At 37.5% G+C, this 23,891-nt stretch overlaps 1 protein-coding gene and 1 long non-coding RNA gene across 2 annotated transcripts in view; both read left to right on the forward strand.

The window, feature by feature from the left end:
• Positions 1–18,877, forward strand: part of LOC123629811 (ankyrin repeat domain-containing protein 26-like) — a 48,303-nt gene extending 29,426 nt beyond the window's left edge. The window contains exons 10-14 of the mRNA XM_045539189.1: positions 322–414; positions 1,232–1,280; positions 13,708–13,768; positions 13,861–14,063; positions 18,640–18,877. Coding sequence (XP_045395145.1) covers positions 322–414; positions 1,232–1,280; positions 13,708–13,768; positions 13,861–14,063; positions 18,640–18,768 — 535 coding nt within the window. The 3' untranslated portion in view covers positions 18,769–18,877. The remainder of the gene's footprint in view (positions 1–321; positions 415–1,231; positions 1,281–13,707; positions 13,769–13,860; positions 14,064–18,639) is intronic.
• A 202-nt stretch (positions 18,878–19,079) lies between these two features.
• On the forward strand, positions 19,080–23,891 carry LOC123629820. Its single transcript, XR_006732299.1, has 3 exons — positions 19,080–19,121; positions 21,563–21,656; positions 23,852–23,891. It is a non-coding gene; the product is annotated as an uncharacterized LOC123629820 (long non-coding RNA).

The raw sequence follows: 23,891 nt of genomic DNA on the forward strand, positions 1-23,891 counted from the left end.
CATCTACTTCCACTCCAACCTACACAGGGGTGGCTTACAGCCCCTTGAGTACTAGGGGGCTAGCGGTTGCTGAATTACATAGGTCTGTGGCCCATGGCACGTGTCCCTTCACCTCTGTCCTTTTTCCCAGTTCACTGATGTCTTTCCCATGTACATGTAGAGTAGAGACGGGGTAAGATTTGCCGGGAAATCAGTCATGGAGCTGGGGTAGCTGGTAATGTTCCTATCCTGGGAGAGGATGACTGAGACTCGTTTAGCCTGCTTATCAGGATGAGGGAAATAGAGGATTTCTGCTCTTGGTCATTTGAGCCTATTTTTCAGGAACCTGTGCTGTATTAGACTGAAGATTAAAAGTTTGAAGACTGCCATGGAGTCCTCCAGAAGAAGGACCTGGAATCAGGAGCCCATAAGAAGGTACTTAGATAGTACTTTGGGAAAGAGAAGTATGACTACCAGGATTCTCCTTTTCCAGTAGTCTCTCTCCTTGAGTATCTGAGTGTCTATGAAGGTTTTTAAAGGCTTGCTAGTTTATATAGACCTGAATAAGGAATGACCTGTATGGGCAAAATAATCGGGTAATATAATTTTTAATTTTGTACTTTTTCTTGGAAGAATATCCCCAATAACAACATATAATTTTTTTTTACTTTTGTACATTTGTCTTTCAAACATTTCAGATGTTTCCTGGAACTCCCTGTATGGTTTTAGAGTAAAGGGGAGATATAGGGCCTTCTTAGGTGCTTTCCTTCCTGAAGAAGCAAGCCTCCCGATTTTCTGAGTTACACAGATTAGTCTTTGAAACAGAGACATGTAATGGAGAAGGGACAGCATATTTTTCTACCTTGTTTCAGGTTATCAGGTTTCTTCCAGTTCAGGTAAGAAGAGTCATGTCAGTCACTAAGTTAACAGACAATTTGTGAAGACATATTATACTCGGGATTTGCTAATATATTGGCGGTCGATATCTCTTATGAAGCTAAAAGTAAGTCTTCATTGACTACTTCATAGACTGTGAGAGGTGGAGACAGAAGTAAGTAACTAGAATATTTCTTAAAACAGAGACCAAATTTTACTAATAATTATATCAAGAAACATCATTTAATATCTAGATAGCTGACCTTTCATGTTGTTTTATTTTTTCTGGGTGAGTGCACCTAGATAGAACCCTGTAGATGTTTTTATTTTAAGGCGATAACCTCATTTATTTTTGTTGTATATTTTTTCTCTAAAGGATGTCCACCTACCCGACTATTGATGATTTAAGCAGTGTCGATACCAAGGTAAAGTGGTTTCTTGTGAAATTAATTTTACTACTCTGAATCTCCTTTTGTATAGTATATTCTCTTAAAATTTAGCAGTGGTTTACATATGACTTTATAATAGAAAATTGGTCAGAGAAAACCATTCTACATAAGTTTGATGAAACCCTTGTGTTACCTCTGACCTGTTATCTTCCTCTTCACCTCTTCCCAATGGAGTGTAGGGAGTTCGGTCCCCCAGATTAAGATTCAAGCTTGTGGACTGTACTTGTGGGTACGAATCCACTGCTCCTTACTAGCTTGAGATGGAAGGAACTGTGTTTAGCTATGGGGTTGTTCCTGCTGTCATTGCTTTTAGTTTGTGTGGAGGAGCCAGTTACTGAGGTAATCCTTTGTGCCCATGGTAGGCTCTGGTCCACCAGGTGGGGTATACGAATGCCTTAAGCTTTGGGAGGGGCCGTTAGCTTCCAGGTGTTGCTTGGACCCTGCTCCCTCCTTAAGTAGGGGGAGGAGCAAGATGGATCACAGCTGGGGTGCAATAGCCTGGTTGTGTGGGCTTCCATGGGGCTCAGAGTTTGCTTATCTGGCCATTAGGGGGAGCCACTGATACAGAGTTGAGAGTTGTCTCTGGAAGATTAGAGGGCTGCTCCTGATGGCAGGTGCCTACTCATGTGATTGCTGAGGCCTCTGGCCAGATTTTCCATTCTTATCTACAAACCTGGTCACTTTTCCCTCTGATCGGTCCGCTTTTGTTTCCTCTCCACCCAAGGTGGGCTCTCAAGCTTCCCCACAGTTTGTGTATCTGGCCTGTTGGCATGTGTCTCTGCACATCACTGATAGATAGGGGGATCTCCAATTGTACACTGCTTTTGTGCCACTAGACCCCAACGCAAGGTGGGTGGGCCTCTCTACCCCCCAAAGTCACCACTAAAGTGATGCTCCCACTGGGAGAATAATGGCAGCTAAAGGAAATTTTGGTTCAAGCTTAACTCTCTATTAAAGTGAGTGGGGATAGGGACGGTTGCTCTGATTCAGCCTGTGGCACTCAAGGCATTTGGTTTCCATAGGAACCAGTACTTATGCAAATTGCATCCCAATGGCACAGCCAACTCCAATATGGCACTTCTCAGTGGGGAAGGGGGCATGGGGCTCACCCATAGAACACTGCTCTCTTGTGCTCCTCCACACCCTCCCAATGGGCATGGGTTCTCACTTGCCACCTGAACTTAGAACTGGATCTCTCCCCCATGGCCCCTGCCCTTCTGTCTGCACAATTAGCAGCTGAACACACCAAGCACCTGTAGGCAGCAAGATCACAAACTGAGGGCTGTGGGTGGAAAAGTGCCCCTGGCACTGAAGCATGTTACTGAGCACAGAGAACTCCAGGGCTGCTATGGTTTGGGGAAGGGGCTGTGGACTTCCTGCACCACTCTGAAGTTTGGAGTGGCACCTGTCTGTCTGCCTCTCTGAGCCCTGGTGGCAGCTCTGCTGACCCAGGCAGGCTGAGCTTGGAATGGGGTCTGGGAGTGCGCTTCTCTGGCTCAAGGCAGGCTCAGCTGGGAGTGTGTTGTTGTGTGGAACCAAGTCACTCAGTACAAGGTGCTTTGGTGGTTACTATGGTGTGGGTGCAGCCTCATGGCTAGGAGTTGCTTGAGCCAAAATTACTTCCTGTGATGCCAGGAGTCGGGGAGTGCAGAGGAGATGGCATCTGCATGCAGAGATGCCAACTCCCTTGTCTCTTCTGGCACTCCCCTATTGGATGAGAACCCTGCATCTCGTTGCTGCCCTGAGGCCTCTGGGTGGGGGAGGGGAAAAGAAAACCCTTACCATTTCCCTGGGCTCCAGGACATGCCAATAACTCCCTTCTACCTTCCTCTCTCAGTAACTCAGTTCTTCTTGGTGGTGTTCCTGGACTCCAGTGGTATCTATCCCCGAAGTCTACTTCCAAGCGGTAATCACTCTCTGCTCTCAGTCCAATCCTCAACTGTTCTGCTGGGATGGTCCAGCAAGCTTTTTCTCTAGTCAGCTACTTTGGCTTTCTCCCCAAGGACTCCTATGACTCTTATGTTAGGCCTTTTACAGAATCCCATATTTCTTGTAGGCTTTGCTTGTTCCTCTTGCTTATCTGCTCCATCTCTTGACTGACTTGTTCAATTAAAAAGTGTTGTCTTCAAGTACTGAGAATCTTTCCTCTGCCTGATCTAACCTATTCTTAAGGTCTTCCACTGTGTTTTGTAATTCCTTGAATGATTTTTTCATTTCCAGAAATTGTGTTTGATTTTTTTCTTTAATATTTCAGTCTCTTTGGTGTTTTTTTTATTCATTTTTTGCATTGTTTTGGTCCTTTCTTTGTGTTGGGTTTCCTTGTTATCTTGTATTTCGTTGAGCTTCCTTATAATCCACGTTCAAAATTCTTTATGTGTCATTTCAATATTCTGGTTTTGGTTGTTACCCATTGCCAGAGATGTGGTGTCCCCTTTTGGGGGTGTCCTTTTGCTTTGATTCTTCATATTTCTGGAGTTCTGTCTCATATTCCTTCTCATCTGGAGCAGATATTGCTTCTTACTTTTGGATTTTCTTTTGTTTAGAGAATGACATGCCCAGTTTATTCTCTGAACCAGTAGGTGGTGCTTGGAGGTGAGCATCAATTACAGCCCATATGATGAGTCAGTAAATGCAGTAAAAAGATGTACAAATTGACTTCACTGTTAGTAGGTGGTGCTTGCCAGAAGGAACAAGCTGCAATGCTTTTTGGGGGGGTCATGTGACCAGGTCTAGTCCCTCAAGAAAAGCACTCTCATGCCCCCAGTGGTTGGATGAACCCTGGGACTTCCAAGTGTGCCCTTACTTTCCACCACAGCAGTTGTGGGTGGGGGAGTGAGGGTGGGCATGTTTGGCTTGGGTGGTGAACTTGCCATCAAGATGAAAAATGCTATTAACAAGGGTTGAAGATCTGCTCCCTACCTCTGGACAAAGCTGCCAGGGAGGGGCTCAAGTGGCCCCATTCAACCAGAAAGTCTGTGTGAGGAGGCAGGGCTATCTGAGTCCCTCAATCTGGCAGTTTAGAGCATGCCTCACTCCTTTCCACCCTCCTTTATTACATGGTTTCTCCCAGGCCTCTGCCATTAGGCCCTCAAACCAGCCAAGGTCCCCTACAACTGTTGTGCAAGCCAGGATGTTCCCTTCCCAGGATCCTGGCCTCAGCTGGAAGTGTGGTCCTCCCATGTAAGAAGGGGTGCCCTTAGAGCACACTACATCTAGGACCCCCACTGCACTCTCCTCTTTGTCCCTGCAGGCACCCACATTTCATGACACTTATTCACAAATATTTCTTCTGTGCCTCCGGGCAATACGATTGAGACCTGGGCATACATGATCTGGTGTGTGGGCCCATCCCTGGGATCCAGTTCTTGACTATACCAGGGATGTGGATGCTGTTCCCAAGTCATCCATGGGGTACCGAAGCTGATTCTCTGTCCCCCCACCTTTGGTAGTTCCATGCTTTACTGGAGTTGCTGGGGAAATATCACCAGGGATGGCTAGCAGACAGGGAGCTCATGGTCTGTGTTACCCCTCTCTCCACTGCAGGACCAATAAGGAAAAGTGTGAACCCTGTTTCCTATAGAGGCCTCCATGTGGTCGCCCATTTGTTTCTCTTGGCAGCGATGGGTTGGGGAGGGAAAGGAGAGAAGAAGAGTTTGGCTGGAGGAAAATCCACTCTGGTCATCTCCAGCCCTCTCTCCAGGAGGCAGTCTGTCCAGAATGATGGGGTATCAGATTCATGCAGATGACCTGGGACCCACAGGGCCCCTGTGGCTCCTGTAGTCTGGGACAAAGTTGAGCAATGTCTATGTGAGAGTGAGTAATATGGAACCTGAGGGGTTGAAGCCCCCTAGGGAGGACAAAGGTGTCTGGTGGTAGACAAGAAATATGACACCTACTGTCCAGCTCAGATCTGTGGGGTGTTGTTGGAATACAGAATTAAGAGACATGGAAAGTTTCAAGAGTTTTTCAGGGCTTTGCTTGAAGGAAACTGAGCATATTAGTTCACATTCCAGAAGCTGCTTAGCAACAGGGGAGGCATTCCACTGACCAGGGGTGACTGCAAGGCTATGCTTGTCTCGAGGCCTGCAGGCCAGCACCTGGAGCTTGTGTAAGGCGGAGCTCGGCATAGGGTCACAGGTTAAGGAAGTGATCAAAGGATGCCAGCCCAGCAGGCACCTGTAGCTAAAGCTAATTAGCCTCATGGACAGTTCCTGCTTCACTCTGGACCACATGTCTCAGTTAATGACAAACTAGATAAAGAAATACATGGTCTGTATATTTCTGTTTTAGCTTTATTGCTAATTGGTAATTTTATCTTTAACTTGTATACTCAGCTAGGTCTATTCTTAACTTAGTGCTTAAGAAGTTTATCTTAGAAAAATTTTGTAAACATTTGCTCACGTAGATAGAATTAATTAAAGGATCTCTTGAAACCTTTGGGGAGCCTTTAAACCTAAATGAATGATCTGTACACATATATCTGTAACCGCTAACAGCTAATTGTTGTACCAATAAATACTGATGCAGGATTTCACTCAGTGACTCCTGGCTCACGGGAATGCTGGAGGACCTCTGCCTCCCCCATCATTTTAAACTACACTTTGTCTCTATCTCTATTATTTCCAAATGTCTTGCAAGGATTCTGCTTGGAACCTGTATTTCTTGGAGAATAGCTGACTCCCAGAAGGGCGGGAGGTGTCCTGGGAGGCTGGGAGCCTGGTTTCCTGTTTTTAAGGAGCTCCTTGCTCACTGGTGGCAACATTCTCTGGGCTTAGGTGGGCAGAAGGATGCTCCAGCAGCTCTGGAGCCCACCGACAGTCTGAGATGTGAGGGAGGGGGATGTTAACTCCTCCTCCACCTACCCTTCTTGTAGGTTTCCAAGCCTCTAATGGGTTAATCCCCACTGATGCCTTTCTCCTTCCAGTTGTGTTTTGCAGCCTCTTCCTGTGGAGTCTCCTGTAGGTTCAGAAACCCTTCCTTTAGACTGTCACTCAATCTGTGTTCGTTTGTCTGTTTGTTCTTTCTCTTTCATCTAAAGCTCCTCCTTCTTACAGAGATGCTCTGGCTAGTGGTGCCTCTGGTTCACCATCTTGCAGTTATTTATTTTAAACTTCTTGATCTGGGCTCCATTTAACATGAGCTTCTTGGGAAGGCTTTCCAGATATTCAAAGGAAATTGAGTGTTGTTAAGTAACTTGTTGGTTACTACAGGTGAATCAGCACAGGGGGAACCCCACGTCCAGTAATTATATGACGATTGCTCAATCCTTGTAGTACTGGCTTGGTGGAGTTGGGAATGATATAGGAGAATTTCCTGGATTATGAGGAAAATTTGTCATTCTCTTTCCTCACTCTGTGTGCTGAGTTGGTGGAGTTGGGGGAGGAGCAATGTGGGCACTCCCTCATGGTCATCATAGCTAAGACTTTGCTTAGGTCACACTGGACCCCAGCCAATCTCAACAAAAGCCCATGGTGACTGTTGCCTGGCTCCCTCTGATGTTTATGCTAGCCCAAGGGCTCTTTAGTAAGCAAGTTGTGAATCCTGCCAGGACTGGGTCTTTCCTTTAATAGCAGAGTGTATCTTTCGGGCTCAAGGTGATTCTAGGAGTGTAATTCATGGACTATGTTGTTAAATCCAGGGCCTTGGGAGTCTGCTATGTACTTTATTTCGCTGTTGGCATGCAAGTTGCAAAACAAAGTCTTCTGAATTTTTTCCTTTCCTTTCCCCAAATGGAAGAAGACTCTCCCTGAGCTGCACTGCCAGGGTTTGTGGGAAGGGTGACATAAGCACTGTCTTGGCCACCACCATTAGTGTATCTCTGGGTCATGTGTACCTCAAGCCCACTGGATCGGAGCCAGCACAGGCACAGGAACTACCCAAGGATGGTGTCCTTTGTGAAATCACTGCCTTACGAATTTATTTCAGGCCCCAGGCTGCTTTTTCTCAGCCAGTTGATGGACGTAGTCAGAACTAAGGTTTCAGGACAGAGAATTTCTCTTTGGCTGGGTGGGTCCAAATGCTCCCTCTGTGGGCACTGGCAGCATTCTGACCTGTGCTATGTTCCTCTGAAATTCAATACAAAGTCCCACAATCACTTCATTCTCTCTGACTCAGGGAAATGTATTCTCTTTGCTTGATGTGCTGGTGTGGCATTGCCTGCGGATGGAGGAGGGATAGTGTGCAAGGCTTTTTACTGCCCCAGTCAATGCCTCTTTCATTGATTGAATGTGAAACCTGGTACTGAGATCACTCACATGATTTTTGGTTTCCCTGAAGGTGCTTCCTTGCGTGTCTAGTTGTTGAATTTGGTGTTCATGTGGAGGGATGATTGCTGCAGGTTTCTATTTGGTCATCTTGCTCTTCTCAGATCTCCTACAGATGTCCTTCTTATAATATGACTTTCTTTTTCTTTTGGTATGTCTACTTTTAGTTCTTTGAGAAATCTCCATATAGTTTCCATAGAGATTGTTGTAATTTATTCTCCTACCAAAAGTGTATAAGCCTCTTCTTTTCACCACATCCCCACTAGCATCTATTGGTTTTGACTTTTTAATAACAACTATTCTGACAAGGGTAAGGTGGTATCGCATTGTGGTTTGGATTTGCATTTCTCTAATGAATAGTGATGTACAATGAATAGTGATGTGTTTTCATATGTTTATTAGTCATTTGTTTCTTTCCTTTGGAAAAATGTTCATTTATTTTGCCTACTTTTGATGGTTTTTTTTCTTTTTTCGTGTTGATTTGAGTTATTTATAGATTCTGGGTATTAGGCCTTTTTCAGATACGGAGCTTGTGCATACATTCTGTAGGTTGTTTACCCTGTTGATTACATCTTTTGCTATGTAAAAGCATTTTAGTTAACTTAATTTCAATTTATTTATTTTTGATTGTATTGTATTTGCTTTTTGGGTCATAGACATGAATTCTTTACCTAACCCTATTTTGAGGATAGTTTTTTCTAGTATTTTTTTTCTAAATTTTTTTTATGGTTTCAGGTCTTACATTTAAGTCTTAAATCCATTTTGATTTAATTCTTGTATATGGTGAGAGATTGAAATCAAGTTTCCTTCTTCTGTATAGGAATATCCAATTTTTCTAGCACTATTTATTGAATAGGGTTTCCTTTTTCTAGTCTATGGTTTTGTCTGCTTGGTGAATGATCAGTTGGTTGTAGGTATTTGGCTTTATTCCTGGGTTCTCTATTTTGTTTTATTGGTGTATGTATCTACTTTTATTTTAGTAGTGTGATTTATTGGTTAATATTGCCTTATAGTGTAAATTAACATCATGTAATGCGATGCCACCTGATTTCTTTTTTCCTTAACATTGCTTTCGCTGTTGGTCGTACTCTTTTCTGGTATCATATGATTTTTTTGGTTTGTTTTTTCTAATTCTGTGAAAAAAGTGACATGGGTGTTTTGGTATAAATTGCATTGCATCCGTAGATTACTTTGTCAATGTGGCCATGTTCACAACATTTATTCTTCTAATCCATAATCCTGAGATACTTTCCCAATTTTTTGTATCATCTAGTACATTTTTAAAGTAGTATTTTGTAGTTCTTCTTGTGGAGATGATTCACAATCTTGGTTAAGTATATTCCCAGATTATTTATTTATTTATTTGTTTATTTGGAAGCTGTTATAAATGAGATTGAGTTGCTGATATTATTCTTACCTTGTTTGTTGTTAATGCATAGAAATGCTAGTGATGTGTATACATGGAATTTGTAACCTGAGACTTTACTGAATTTATTTATCTATTTCAGGAATGTCTTGGAGGTGTCTTTATGTTTTTCTTTGTATAAGATCATATTCTCAACCAACAAGGATAGTTCGACTTCAATTTTTTCTAATTTGTATGCGCTTTATCTCTCTTTTTCCTCATTGTTCTGGCTAGGACTTCCAGTGGTGTGTTAAATTGAAGTGGTGAAAGTGGGCATCCTTGTCCGTTCCAATTCTTCAAGGGAATGCTTTCAGATGTCCCCCATTCAGTATGATGTTGGCAGTGAGTTTTTTATATATGGTTTTCACTATTTTGAGGCATATTCTTCCTATGCCTAGTGTCTTGGGGGTTTTTGTCATGAAAGGGGTATTGGATTTTGTTGGATGTTTTCTCTGCATGTATTGAGATTAGGCTTTGGTTTTGTTTTTAATTCTTTTCATGTGGTGAATTACAGTTATGGACTTTTGTATGTTGAACCACATTTGCCTCTCTCAGGTGAAACCCACTTGATCATGGTGAATTATATTGTTGAAGTGTTTTTTGCTAGGTTTTGCTTGTTTGTTTGTTTGTTTTTGAGGAATTTTTAAATCTATTTTCATCAAGGACATTGGCCTATAGTTTTCTTTTTTTGTTGTTGTGTCCTTACCTGGCTCTGTTATCAGGATGATATTGGTTTTGTCAGGTGAGTAAGGGAGGATTCCCTCCTTGTTGTAGCACAATTTCTGTAGGATAGTACAAGTTCTTTTCTGTAGCTCTGGTAAAATATACCTGTGAATCCATCTCACCCTAGGCTTTTTTTTTTTCCCATGGGAGTTTTCTTGTTAATGACTCAATGTTATTATTCATTATTGGTTCATCCAGGATTTCTATTTTATCCTGATTCAAGCAGGGGACTTTGCATTTTTCCAAAAAATGTGTCCACTTCCTCTAGATGTTCTAGTTGGTGTGCATAGAGGTGTTTGTAGTAATCTCAGATTTTCTTTTAAAATACGTCTCCTTTTCCATTTTGGATTGAGTTTATTTGAATCATCTCTTTTCTTGGCTAATCTGGCTCATGGTCTGTCAATGGTTTTATCTTTTCAAAGAACGAATTTTGCATTTCATTGACATTTTGTATTTTCTTTTTGGTTTTACTTTTGTTTAGTTTTGCTTGGCTATTTGTTATTTCTTGTCTCCTGCTAGATTTGGCATTGGTTTGTTTTCATTTTTTCTAGTTTCCTGCGGTATGATATTTGGTTATTAATTTGTTGTCTTTCTCATGTAGATATTTTGTGCTCTTATAAACTTCCCTCTTGTTACTACTTTTTCTGCATTTTAGAAAATTTTATAGCTTTTGTTGCCATTGTCATTCAATCGAAAAATATTTTTTCATTTCTGTCGTGTTTTCAACTTTGGCCCAAAGATCATTTCACAGGAAGTGGTTTAATTTCTATATATTTGTCCAATTTTGAGAGTTCCTCTTGGAATTGTTTCTCATTTTATTCCACTGTAGTATGAGACAATAAATACATGATATGATCTTGATTTTTTAAAACTTTTCTGAGATGTGTTTTGTGGTTTAGAATAAGTTCTGTCTTGGAGAATGTTCCATGTGCTGATGAGAAGAATGTGCATTCTGCAGTTTTTTTGGCAGAATATTCTGCAAATGTCTCTTAGGTGTATGTGTTCTACCATCTTAAATCCATTGTTTCCTTGCTGATTTTCTGCCTCAGTGATTTATCTAGTGCTGTCAGTAGAGTGTTAGGGTCCCCCAGTATAATTATGCCCCTATTGATTTCTTTTCCTGGCTGTAGTAGCATTTGTTTTATGAATTGGGGAGCTCTGGTGTTAAGTACATATATATTTAGTTTTGTTAAATCTTCTTATTGAATTGATCTCTTAATCATTATATAATAACCATCTTTGTATTGTCATTATTGTTGTTTTAGAGTTTATTTTACCTGGTATAAGATTAACTACTCTTGCTTGCTTTTTATATCCATTTGCATCGAATGTTTTTTCCAGACCTTCACTTTGATTCTGTGAGAATCTTTATGAATTAAATGTATTTTTTTGAGACATGATATTTTTGGGTTTTGTTTTTTTTATCCATGCCACGAATTGATACGTTTCAGTGGGATATTTAGAAGGTTTACATTGAATGTTAATATTGATTAGTGAAATACTGTTTCAGTCTTGTTGATTTGTACCAGTAGCTTTGTATTCTCACTTAATTTACTATTTTGTAAGAATTGTGAGTTTTAACTTCTACTTATTTTTACACTGTAGAGTATTGACTGTACTCTGATTTTTAGAGCACTTTTGAGCATTTTCTGTAGAGCAGGTCCAGTGCTGTGAGTCAGGGGAGAAGAGTCTGAATGGAGGAGAGCTGGCACTCTGGTCCTCTTTTTCCCAAGGTGTACCCTGCAGGGGATGCACTCTCTTTTTACTTGAAGGGAGCCCACCCTGTATGTCCAAGCTCTGGGATCACACAGTTCCCCTAAGACCTACCAGTGCCCTGTGGTTACTGCAATCTGACTGAGTATTAGAGAATATTTGTGTGGGTTCCAGTGTCAAGAAATGTAAAATGCTGAATTCCCCTGGGCAGGGCAAAGGCACACAATAGCTGGAAAAGCAGTATGACAACTGCTGCCTCAACTTGGGTCTGTGGTAAGCGTGAGTGATAACCAGTGGGCTAGAAGCCTGGTGCTGTATTGTCAAGAAGCTCTCAGTTCACTAAGGGCAGCAGTGCTGGGCTTATGAGGCTACAGGGTCTACCCAATAGTTTGGAGCCTTAGGACTGCCAGAGGTGTGAAAGGAGGAAAATCAAACACACCCACCTACCCTTTCCATGGGGCCACTAATTCCCTGGGGGTTCATTTCTTCCAAAATCTTGTTCCTTCTTGTTATTTCCTGTGACTTCTTTCCTTGGCGTCTCTGGCAGATTCTGGTACTCTTCCTGCAGAATTACATCTGGGCTATGATTTCATCTGAAACTTTCTCTTCTTTCTGAGATGATCTGGCTTCTGATATCTCTAGTCAGCCATCTAAGCTATATCCACTCCATGTTTTTCCTAGTTATTTAAATAATAATTTTATAACTCCTGTATTACTATGAGTTACTACAGGTTAGGAAACATATTTGTGTGTGTGTTAGAGTATGGAGAATGTAATCTGGCATGTATAAAGCATTTTAATATATTTTAATGGGAATAAATGAATAGATAAATGAATTTTAGTGGAAAGAAATGTTAGAATGTTAAGGTTACAATGGAATGTTAAAAGTAACAATATCCATAGTATAATTAATAATTAAATCTATTGAATTTTTAAAATATAATTTAAATTTATGTTCCCCTTTAATAATTAGATTGTACAACTTCAGGAGAGTTATTATGAGAAAATATTTCATAAAAATGAACAAATTAGCAACATATCATAAGTAGGAAAGAGAACTATGTTATCTTTTCTAGTATCATCCAACTAGAAGTTTAGATTAGGATTTCAGATTAAAATTTCTTAAGTGTTCCTTATCTTCAACTGAAGTTCTATTAAAAAATGTCTTTTTAAGCAATACATTAATCTTTATAATTCTAATTACCAATTTTTTCTCCAAGTACAAAAGAGATGGAATATTTCTTTTTCTGATTTTTTTATCTCTGTAGCAATAGTGTCACAGCTTCCACATAGTGGAAGATGATTATGTTTCAATAATTTATTGTTTTATGGTAATTAAATTAAATTCTTTCCTATAGAAGAATATAGGAAAGTAAATTGTAGAGTAAATATTAATCAATTATCAGTTTTATCATGGATATACTGTAAACTAAAGTCTCTGTTTTATTCTCATATTTCTCCATGTACCTTATCATACAGAATATTTTTCCTTTTCTTCCATGGTTTAATCACATATTAGGTGGAGTGGTCATGTCTCTTTTTGTTTGTTTGTTTCATCCTCCTCTTCCACCTTGCAAAAATGCTTTTCCCCAATCTAAATATTTCCTTGCAGAATGCATTTCCTCAGTGTGTACCCTGTCAGTGCCTCTTTGTCTTCATTGTCATCGTATTTAGTGAAAGCTTTCTACTGAGTAGCTCTTTGTGGCTTTCATTCTTCAATGATTGCCCCACAAGGTTTATTATTGTTTTCTGTCTTTCTTGGGAGAACCTGAATCTATACAATAATTTATCTTTAGAATTTTGACAAACATAATAGAAGTGATTGATAATATTTGCAAAGCCAACCCATTAAAATAAGTTATTACTAAAACCTAAACTCTCCCATTTTCCCTGGCAAGAGATAGTTAATCCAAATGTAAATCATTCAAACACATTTCACAATGTAACACAAAATTGATTAATTTAAGTATCTTAATGATAGTTACTTTAATAATCCTGTAAGCTGACTAGGTCCATTTTTGTCTCAGGCTATTTTGGCTAAGAATATAATCTAATGGATATTATAGCATTTGTAGAATAATCGATTATGGGCAAAGGGAGTAACATTCTTAGGACATCTGTACCATCTCTCATAATCTTCACCCCATGAGAAGATGTAAATTAGTAAATGACAGAATTGAGGTTGAATCTACTCCAAAACCTCTTTTCTTTGCATTAGGTCATATGGTAATGGTGAATATTATAATTATTTTACCACTTTGATACTTGTTATCCTTAAAGCTATTGTTTTTTGTTCTAGGATGTTTCTGAACCAAACTTAACCAACTTAACTACTGCTTCTCAGCAATCCAGGAAAAATTGTAAGCTTTTTAAAGATTGCCTATTTTTGTGTTATCCACTGATTCTTCATTACAAATATCTTTACATATTATTTACTTTCTTTTTACTGTAGTAGAAGCAAAATATGCTACTGTGAGAACAGGTAAGGGAAACGTGTTTGAGGACAAGATTTCTGATCATCCAAAGGAAGATGTGTTTGAATGCTTTCCCACAACATCAGGCAAAGTCCAGGGCTTTTTAAATCCTTCCTTTCCACCACCTGAGCCTCAGCGGAAACCTTCCTCCGGGTCATTGGAAAACTGTGGTCTTACAAAGGTAAGTTATTATTTGAAAAACTTTTCTCCCCCATATATTTATGTACCCCTCCCCCATCCTCATAATGCTGACAAAAATACTGTAAAGAAATGGACCTCCTCAAGGCCATAATAGAAAACAAATGTAATAACAAAAGGAAGGATGGACAGGATTGAGATTTGTAAAAGTTGAGGGGAGTAAACAATTCTTAGGTTAGAAATTGTAGAAGGAAAGAATTAGAAAGCAACCCAAAAGAGCAGCTCAGAAATGTGGAAATGAAGAGGGGGATGATGGTGAAGAATTCATGGAAGAAGGGCAAGATAAATACAAAGTTTGATTAAGAGAGTCAAGATCACACAAATTATTATGAAAAGATAACAGAAATAGTGGAGATAAATGAGAGTGGGAACTCTGTATCATAAGGTATGTTAGAAATTGTTTTCATGCAAATCAAGAAAAGACAGGCAATGAAAAAGAGGCTGATATTCTTTTAAAAACTTATAGGTTGCTTTAATGAAAAACAAACCGAAAAGTTAAGGGTGGCTATAATTAATATATTGTACATTTAAAACTAGCTATAAGAGAATAATTCAAATGATTCTGCCATAAAGAACAGATACTATTTAACATGATGCATATCTCAAGTACACTGATAAGATTCTAGAAATGTATCAAAATTTATGTCCCTTCAAAATTTGTACATCTATTATGCTCAAATAAAAACTATGTAAAAAGGAAAAAAATGAATCCTCATTTTTAAAAAATTATTAAGGTAATACATTTAATCTAGTAAATTATTAAAGTAATATATTTAATCGAGTAAAACCTATGTTCCTGGATAATGCCAAGTGAAATATATTTCAGGCCATATCTGATATTATGAATTATTAATTTTTGACTCTTTCATTTCTTCTTTAAGGTTTATAACTTATCTTTTGCATATCCATAACTTACTTAAATAATTTGTATTACTGTTTGGTATAATGTTGACAATCATTTTAGATCTGTTTGAAAATAGAGAAAGGAATAAACATTTTATTTGATCTTTTTTAAAATTTCAGGTTATATAAGGGAGGTTCTTAATCAGTATTCATTAAATAAGAATATAAATTTTGAGCTGCAACCCTCTTGAAGAAATAAATGCTACAATTGTTTACTTCTGGACATGTGATTTATCTTGTGCCAATAATTTCTACATATAACAGACACACATATGTATACATCACATGAATGCAATCATAATTGATTATTGTTCCCTAGAATAAACTACTTATTGTCATAGCATTATAAAGAAGGGGTGACTGTCAACAGAGTATACACATTCATCTCTGGAAGATGGTTGTTTACTTTTAAAAAATATTTCTAGCATTGGGAACATTTTATATTATTCTCAGGAAGATTTTTTAAGTTTAGTATTCATAGTTGTTATATCTTGCACATAAATTTGTTCATCTGCAAAACTCAGAAAGCCTGTAGACTTGATTTTGTAGTCCTCTCTCCACTCCTTATGTGAATATTGGGGCCTGTTTGACAATTGTAGATGTATTTAAAGATTCTTAAATCTTCAATTCGGGTAATCATAGCTTTATGTTCTTTATAGTAGATGCTCTGTCCAATTTTTAACTACCGTCGTATATGATGGAAATAGGAAATTAGAGCTATGAGTATGTTGCTTACATGGGAGTAAGAAAACAAGGTGAAATCTAATGGAGGGCTTTATGTTTCTTCCTTACATGATCATAGTACTTAGAAATACATCATAATTCTGCATCACATAAGCATTTCTCTTCTACAGTTTAAAATTTTAAGATTAATTTTATTTTTTTTAGTGTCATTCCTTTTTTTAATTTTAATTTTTTTAATTCAGGATATTTTGGGGGTGCAAACATTTTGGTTACATGAAATATTGTTTGCCTCACCCTAGCTAGGGCTATAAGAGTGTCCTTCCCACATACAGTGTTCCCCATTTCCATTAACTGTGGGTTTACTCCCCTCAGTCCTCCACCCCCCAACTTGACCAGCACCCAGTGAGTATTACTACCCTGTGAGCACCTTAGTGTTTATCAGTTAGTACCAATTTGATAGTGAGTATATGTGGTGCATGTTTTTTCATCCTTCTGATACCTTACTTAAAAGGATGGTCTCAATCTCTATCTAGGATCACATAAGAAGTACTAGATCACTGTTCTTTTTTGTAGTTGAGTATTATTCCACGGTATACATATATCATTTTATTAATCCACTCATGTATTGATGGGCACTTGGGTTGTTTCCATAGCTTTGGAAAAGTGAATTGTGCTGCTATAAACATTTGATTGCAAATGTCTTTATTCTCTTCCTTTGGATAGATGCCTAGTAGTGGGATTGCGGGATCAAATGATATCTCTATTTTTAGCTCTTTGAGGTATCTCCAAATTACTTTCCACATGGGTTGTACTAATTTGTAGTCCCACCAGCAGTATAAGAGTGTCGCAATCTCTCGTATCCATGCCAGCATTTGTTATTTTGGGCCTTTTTAATAGAGGCCATTCTCACTGGAGTTAGGTGATGTCACATTGTAGTTTTGATTTGCATTTCCCTAATGATTAGAGATGTTGAGCACTTTTTTATATGTTTGGTGGCCATTAATCTGTCTTCTTTTGAAAAGTTGCTGTTCATGTCCTTTGTACATTTATTGATGGGGCTATTTGATTTTTTCTTGTTGATTTTCTTAAGTTCTATATAGATTCTTGTTATCAGCCCTTTATCAGATGTGTAGAAAGCAAATATTTTCTCCCATTCTGCAGTTTGTCTGTTTGCTGTAATGATAGTTTCCTTGGCTGTGCAGAAGCTTTGTAATTTGATCAGGTCCCATTTGTTTATTTTTGTTGCTGCTGTGATTGCTTTGGGGGTCTTCTTCATAAATTCTTTGCCTAGGTGGATGTCTAAAAGACTCTTCCCAACATTTTCTTCCAGAATTCTTAAGGTTTCGTGCCTCAGGTTTGAGTCCGTTATCCATCATAGGTTGATTTTTGTGAGAGGTGAGAGGTGGGGATGCAGTTTAAATCTTCTGCACATGGACATCCAGTTTTCCCAGCACATCTTGTTGAATAGAGATTCTTTTCCCATATGTATGCTTCTGTCTGCTTTGTTGAAGATTTGATGACAATATGAGGATGGTTTTATGTCTGGGATCTCTGTCCTACTCCAAAATTCTATATCTGTGTTCTTGTGCCTATACCATGGTGTTTTGGTTACTATAGCCTTGTAGTAAAGTTTGAAGATACTTTCAGACCCAAAGTCAAGGGCTGGAAAACAAACTTCCAAGCAAATGGAAACCAAAAGAGAGAGGCCATGGTGATTCTGATTTCAGACAGCATAAATTTTAAAATAGCAAGACTAAAGAAAGACAAAGATGGTCACAAAATCATGGTGAAAGGAAAAATCCAACAAGAAAGCTTAACAATTCTTAATATTTATGCACCGAACACAGGAGCACCCAGATACATAAAGCAAACCCTGTTTGATCTAAATAGCATGATAAACAGTAGTAATTCCATATTAGGAGGGGATTTCAGTACCCCACTGACTGAATTGGACAGATTCCCAAACAAAAAGTAAGCAAAGAAATCATGGACTTAAACAAAGCTCTAGAACGAATGGGTCTAACACACATCTACAGAATATTCCACCCAAATAAAGCTGAATATACATTCTTCTCATCATCTCATGGAATTTTCTCCAAAATTGATCAAATCCTAGGCCACAAATCAGACCTCAACAAATTTAAAAACATAGAAATTGTACCATGTATCTTGTCAGATCATAGTGGTATAAAACTAGAGATCAATTCCAACAGAAACACTGCTTCACAAGGTCATGGAAATTAAACAATCTCTTGCTGAATGATTACTGGGTCAAGGGAGAGATCCAGATGGAACTTAAGATTAATTTTAAAAATAGTCTTCTTGCAGCATCTTGAATTGGTACTTTAGAATTAAATCTTTTTATTCAATTTAAAAGTGTATGTTATGATAATATTCCAGAAATAAATATTTTCATATATTAGTACTATTATATCTCACATTCTTCAAATTTTTAAAAGTATAGTTGAAAAAATTGAACTGTATTTTTCCTCCTCTTATTCTCATTTTCAAAATTTCTGAGTTCTGTATAGAATTTCATTATTTAATTCTACCATTTTCATATACTTTACAAATACTCATCCTTTTTCTCACATTGCCCTGTCTTGAAATGCTTCACACCCATTCTCAGCACTTTTTCTATCTTTCACAATGTGGCCATATATCTTTGCAGTATTTCCTGATCTTCCCAGGCAGAACTCACTGCTCTCTCCTTTGTGCCCTTACTGTCCTTTATTCACTTTAATTGTAGAATCAGTGAATTATTCTTTTCCATCTCTCTTTCATACATCTCAAACTCCTCTTGAATCTAGGGCAAAATCCACCGTTTTTTTATATTATCAGCTTCTGCCAGAATAGTGCCTGTGATTTGATAGACAGAGTAACGTTCATTGTCTTATAGACTAATTGAGTGAGTGAGTGAGGGAATAAATGCAATGTTTTCTGAAGTTGGGATTTTTTTTTTTTTTAAATAGGAAGGAGCAACAAAGCCAGCATCTGGACAAAAGGAAAATGGTATTGGTATTATTGAACATGCTCCGCGAGAGCAAAAAGTAATGTCAATTTTATTTATGTGCACAAAAATAACAGAAGTGGTAAGTTAGTGAATACCTATGATACTCTTTAATCCTTAAATGCCATCACACACATACACAAAAAACATTTAAAGTATGCAGACCCAAATATATTATCCATTTCTTTTAAATATATTTCTTTTGCTGTCTTTCTTGATACTGTCTACTTTTTTCTTCCTAAAACTGGTTCAACCTTGAAATTATTTTTGCTATTAGTTTTATTTTATTGAGATAAAAATGAATGGTGATAGACTTGTATATGTATTTAAAATGTATGATAAAAATGTTCTCATGAGTGTATCTGTGAATACCATTTTATAGACAAGATGTCTGCATTAAAGCCTGGAAAAAATGAAGATGCAGAATCACCTCAGGATTTGGAGGTACTGTCTATTGTTGTTGTTATTTTAAAATATAAGTATCAAATGATGTTAGAACCTAAAAGGAAATGTTTAGACTTTATGTTCTCACCTCTGTTTATGCCTGTAAAGAGTTAGTTTCTTGTATTTTCAGCTCACAATTAACAAATTGGTTATTGCATAGTACAATTCTTCTCACCTGTGGGATTCATTTAAGAAGCTACTATAGTATAGTGCAACAAAATAAAGCTTAGAAAAGGAATCAGTTTGGGTTCTCAACTTAGGTTTTTCTACAACAAAAGAATTATTCCAGGTCAACTTATGATCAAATGAATCATTCTATGTTATATGTGGGTGTGTAAAAGTCCTAATGATACTCAGAGAGAAACTGTTTGAACGATTGTCTTTTCCAACGTGGAACTTAAAAAGATAATATCTGCAACTTGAAGGTGTTCGTATAATTGGGTTGTTAAGTATAGATCTGCAAACAACATTTCCAGACAAGGAAAAGTATGGGAACAGTAAATATGTAGGACTATAGTAACAACAGTTCAGTTTAGTGGTGTTTTAATAAGTAGAATTCATTTTTAAAAATAGAAGCCATTGGATATTTTTGTGGCATCCATGTTTGTACTAGTGTCAGCATAATATAATGACAGTGTACATTGAAGTGACAACTGTGGAAAGATATGGGAAGGGTCTGATGATAGAACAGCTGCTGCACAGTGGTACCAGCACTGAGTGGAAGCCAGAAGACATGTTAGTGTCCTGGTACTGTCGCTTAGTAGCCATGCAATCTTGAAAAAAATGAATGATTTATCCTATTCAGATATCAGTGACCTTCTTCATAAATATGGTACTAACATCTATTCCTTAAGTACGCGCAATGAACAAATGTGGTAAGAAACATAAAAACATTTTGTAAACTGGAGAGAGTGTTTATACAAATGAGGGACCAAATGATTACACTGATACTCACTAACTTAATGAATGCTGAAGGTACTTTTTGCAAACCAGAAGGCAGTAGTCCTAAGAAAAGAATGGAAGTTATAGCAAGCATATGGATTCCTAATTTTGGTTATGTTCAGTTTCCCAGCAGACTATTACCAGAGATGTCCTGTGGGAATATAGTGATTTGATGCTTGAGACCTTCCTGATGGGATTTTACATGTTTTGACGTTGATTAAATGTCTGTTATTGAGTACCAACTACATGCTGGGAAGTAAGACACTGAATATACAAGATGAGGGAATATGCTATAGGGGTAGGAAGAGAAAAATAAGTAAACAACAAAGAGCTATAGGTCATTATAAGTTCTGCATATAAGGAAAACAGAGACTGGTTAGAAAATATTGAGGTAGTTTGTAGTTAGGATGGGGATGGAAATGTGAATAGAATTCTGTAGTCAGAGAATATCTTTCTGAGGGTGACATTTACATCGCCGACTTTCACATGACTAGGAATGAGCAAGCTACGTGAAAGTCTAGGAGGAGGACATTCTGGATGGAGAGATGAGTGGATCACATCTCTTCATTTTACCCTTAACATCCTGGAATGACCAGGAAGCAGGAAATGGGACAACCACCATCCTACTCAATTATTATTAAGTATAGAAAAAATGTACAAATAAGTGTCCAGCACCATTTAGATGCTTTATGAATAAATATTCTTATAATTGTCTCTTCATTAAGGTTTGCTATTCTTTTTTGCAGTTTTCTTTTTAATTGGGAAAGAGTTACATATACTTTACTTTGTGTATCTCTAATATTTGTTTGCTTTACCTTGTACATGTGTAACATTTCCTTGGTTTTATTGAAATATGACATAAAGATATGTTTTTTTACTACTCCATCATTTTATTCATCCGTTTATACTATCAGTAAAAACTTTATTAAAAAATATTTAGATATTTGCAAGCCCTTGTTTCCAAAATGATGCAGCTTGTTAAATGTGCTGTTCTTCCTGAACTTGACATACTCTGATGTTTGTTATCATGCTAAGTATCTTATTTTAACACTAAACATTTCGAAGGTTAAAATTATTCTAAATATTTAATTATGTAATTATTATAGTAGGTGTATTGTATGTATGTATATATATTAAATACTCTTCTTATTTTTGGTGGGGATTGTAAAGTACAATCAGGTATTTTGAAGTTACTTCCTTGTTGAAATGTGCATACCCATTAATATTTTGTCTGTGACTATATTGCCTTTTTCCTCCATTCTTGGTTTTCAGAGTCAATAGCCAGAAATAGATAAAAGGTAACCTTGAGCTGGATAACATTTGTGAAGTTCCCTGTACAAATGTTTTGGTTTTTCAATACATACTTCTCTTATTTTTAAGTCTAATTGCCTTTACAATAGGAAATTCAGGTAGTTTTAAGAATATGATTGGAAAATTTTGATGGAATTCATTATTTTTATTTTTTAATTGAAACTTATTATTGATATTAATTTTAACAGAATGTCTCCACGAATCTCCCACAGAAGTATGGTGGTGATTTACGGTGGGCTGCAGTTCACAAACAAGAATACACCATAAATGGACAAGTAGAAGGTAAGAACCATATTTTATTAAAAGAAAATAATTTAACAGACTGTTTATTTAAAAACATGTACACTGATACATTCTAAAATCCAAAGAATATCATTAAGCATCAAGAAGCAGGCATATGTAATGGAGGGTGGTCAAATAAAATAATTCTTCAGAAAAAGGAAGAGCAGAGTGTTTGAAATGTGGGAAGCATATAAAGTGAGCTTCCAATACCAGAGTGTGTCAGAGAAGTATAGCAAACATTTCTCACTCTTCTTATCTCCCTCACTGTTGGGAAGGCACTAAGGATTGAGGCACCTAAGCCTGCAGCACTATCTTTTCTATACCATAGAGGAATAGAAGCATATGTGGTCAGCTGTACACATGCATAATTTAATGTGGTTTGAAATGTTCTTACTTCATAGGGTAGAATTAGTACTGCTCAAGATAAAAACTTTGGAGAGAAGAAGAGAATAGGGTCAGTTATTGAGAGATGAGGGAAGATAGAGGCTGATAAGCAGCCCATTAGAAACATTATGACTTGTAATACAATTTCATTTGTGGGGACATGATAGGGAGGAACATGAGGCTAGATTCCAAAAGGGTCAGTTCAGGTAGAGGAATGTGGAAGTACACTCAGTGTAGACCAGAGCGTCTCAAACTTTCATCAATCAGCTGTGTTAAAAATGCACATTCTGAGTCAGCAGCTCTGGGATTCTGCATTTCTAGTAACTTCTCAGCTGATGCTCCTGCTGGTGGGCCTTGGGTATAGACTTCTTTTTAGAGAAATCTGGAAGAAGAGCCATTGGATAACAGTTTAAGACGTTACAGGATCAGGGGAAAACATTATTTTGTTATCATTTCTGAGCATGTTTGTAGCCAGAGGGGAAGGAGCCAAGTGATGAGGAAGGAGAAATTAGAGATGTGAGGTACTACTGCTAAATGAAGAGGAAAGATGTGGTGGGAATAATAAATCAAAGATGTTGAAGGAGGAGAATAAGGGGCACAGATCTCTACATGACTGCTGTAAAGGAAGAAAGATTGTGAGGGGTGAAGGAGGGAGGAATGAAAGAAGTTAGGAAGGTGATTTTGGAGTTGATGAGGAAACTTGGGAGCACTTCAGATGACTTCATTATATTTACACTCAAACAGAAGCTTAGATTCTTGCTACTTTAAAGGTTAGTAGAAGCAGGAGGGAGTGCTAGAATTGGGGTGAACAATAGTAATTTATTTTTCCTCCCCATAGCTGTCAGACAGCAAATATACCTGTTGCATTAATATTAGTTAATCAAATGAGATTAATTTGAATATAGAAGCATCAGCCGCTTTTTTAAGATAGCTAAATTTTTGGTAAGGTAATTGTTTCATAAAAGTCTTTTAAAGACTACTTGGTAACCAAACTAATTTTAAAAAGAAAAAAAATTACAGAGTTCATCCTTGAATACTAAAATTGTTATTTCAATATAGAAAATTTATTATACATTGTTTCTTAGATGTGGTGTTAAGGCTTTTTGTATGTGTGTGTATCAAGAAAGTTTAAGATGACTAACCCAGAGGATACAAGAAATGTAGGCATACCAATAGCCCATATAACTAATGAAAAAGGTGAATATTTTCATTAACTAGCATTCTACAAATGAATCCAAGCTGATCAGTTCAGAATAGTTTTTCCAATGAAAGATGAATTATGCTCTCAACTGCATTGCAGCTGAGTACTTCTAAATCGTGGGACAAATTGAAGAACGTGATAACTAATTATAGTATAATGGTACAAATAATTCTGCTGGGTTGTGTTACAGATATGCTGTAGCATTCTCCCATCAGTTTTGATGGTTACCCTCTCAGCGTCATGACTTTCTCCGCTGATTAATGATCCCTTTTCCCCTCATCAATCAGCATGTTCACACAGATCTATGGCCACTTTCCTCTTCAGTTAACAGACATAGCTAATAGTTAATAGAATTTGTGAGTGAATCTTTGAGATGTTGTATGCCTTGGACCAGGTGTCTCCCCAAGTGGTTTCTTGAAGCTTGGGTTTTTTTTTCTTTTTTTAATTAGAAATATTTCTTAAAGAAGTAAGTATTTCATCATAGATTTAGCTTCATTTAAACTCTAAATTTATACAATGAAAATTTTATTTTCTATCTATTTCTATAAAGACTGTCTTTTACCTCACTCTTCTAACTAATCCAATTTAATTCAATGTATGGATTTTTTAGCAGAAGAAGACCTAGAAGTGACATCAGAGAATGAGCAAGA

The sequence above is a fragment of the Lemur catta genome, unplaced genomic scaffold (genome assembly GCF_020740605.2).
Source record: "Lemur catta isolate mLemCat1 unplaced genomic scaffold, mLemCat1.pri scaffold_47_ctg1, whole genome shotgun sequence".
Taxonomy (NCBI): domain Eukaryota; kingdom Metazoa; phylum Chordata; class Mammalia; order Primates; family Lemuridae; genus Lemur; species Lemur catta.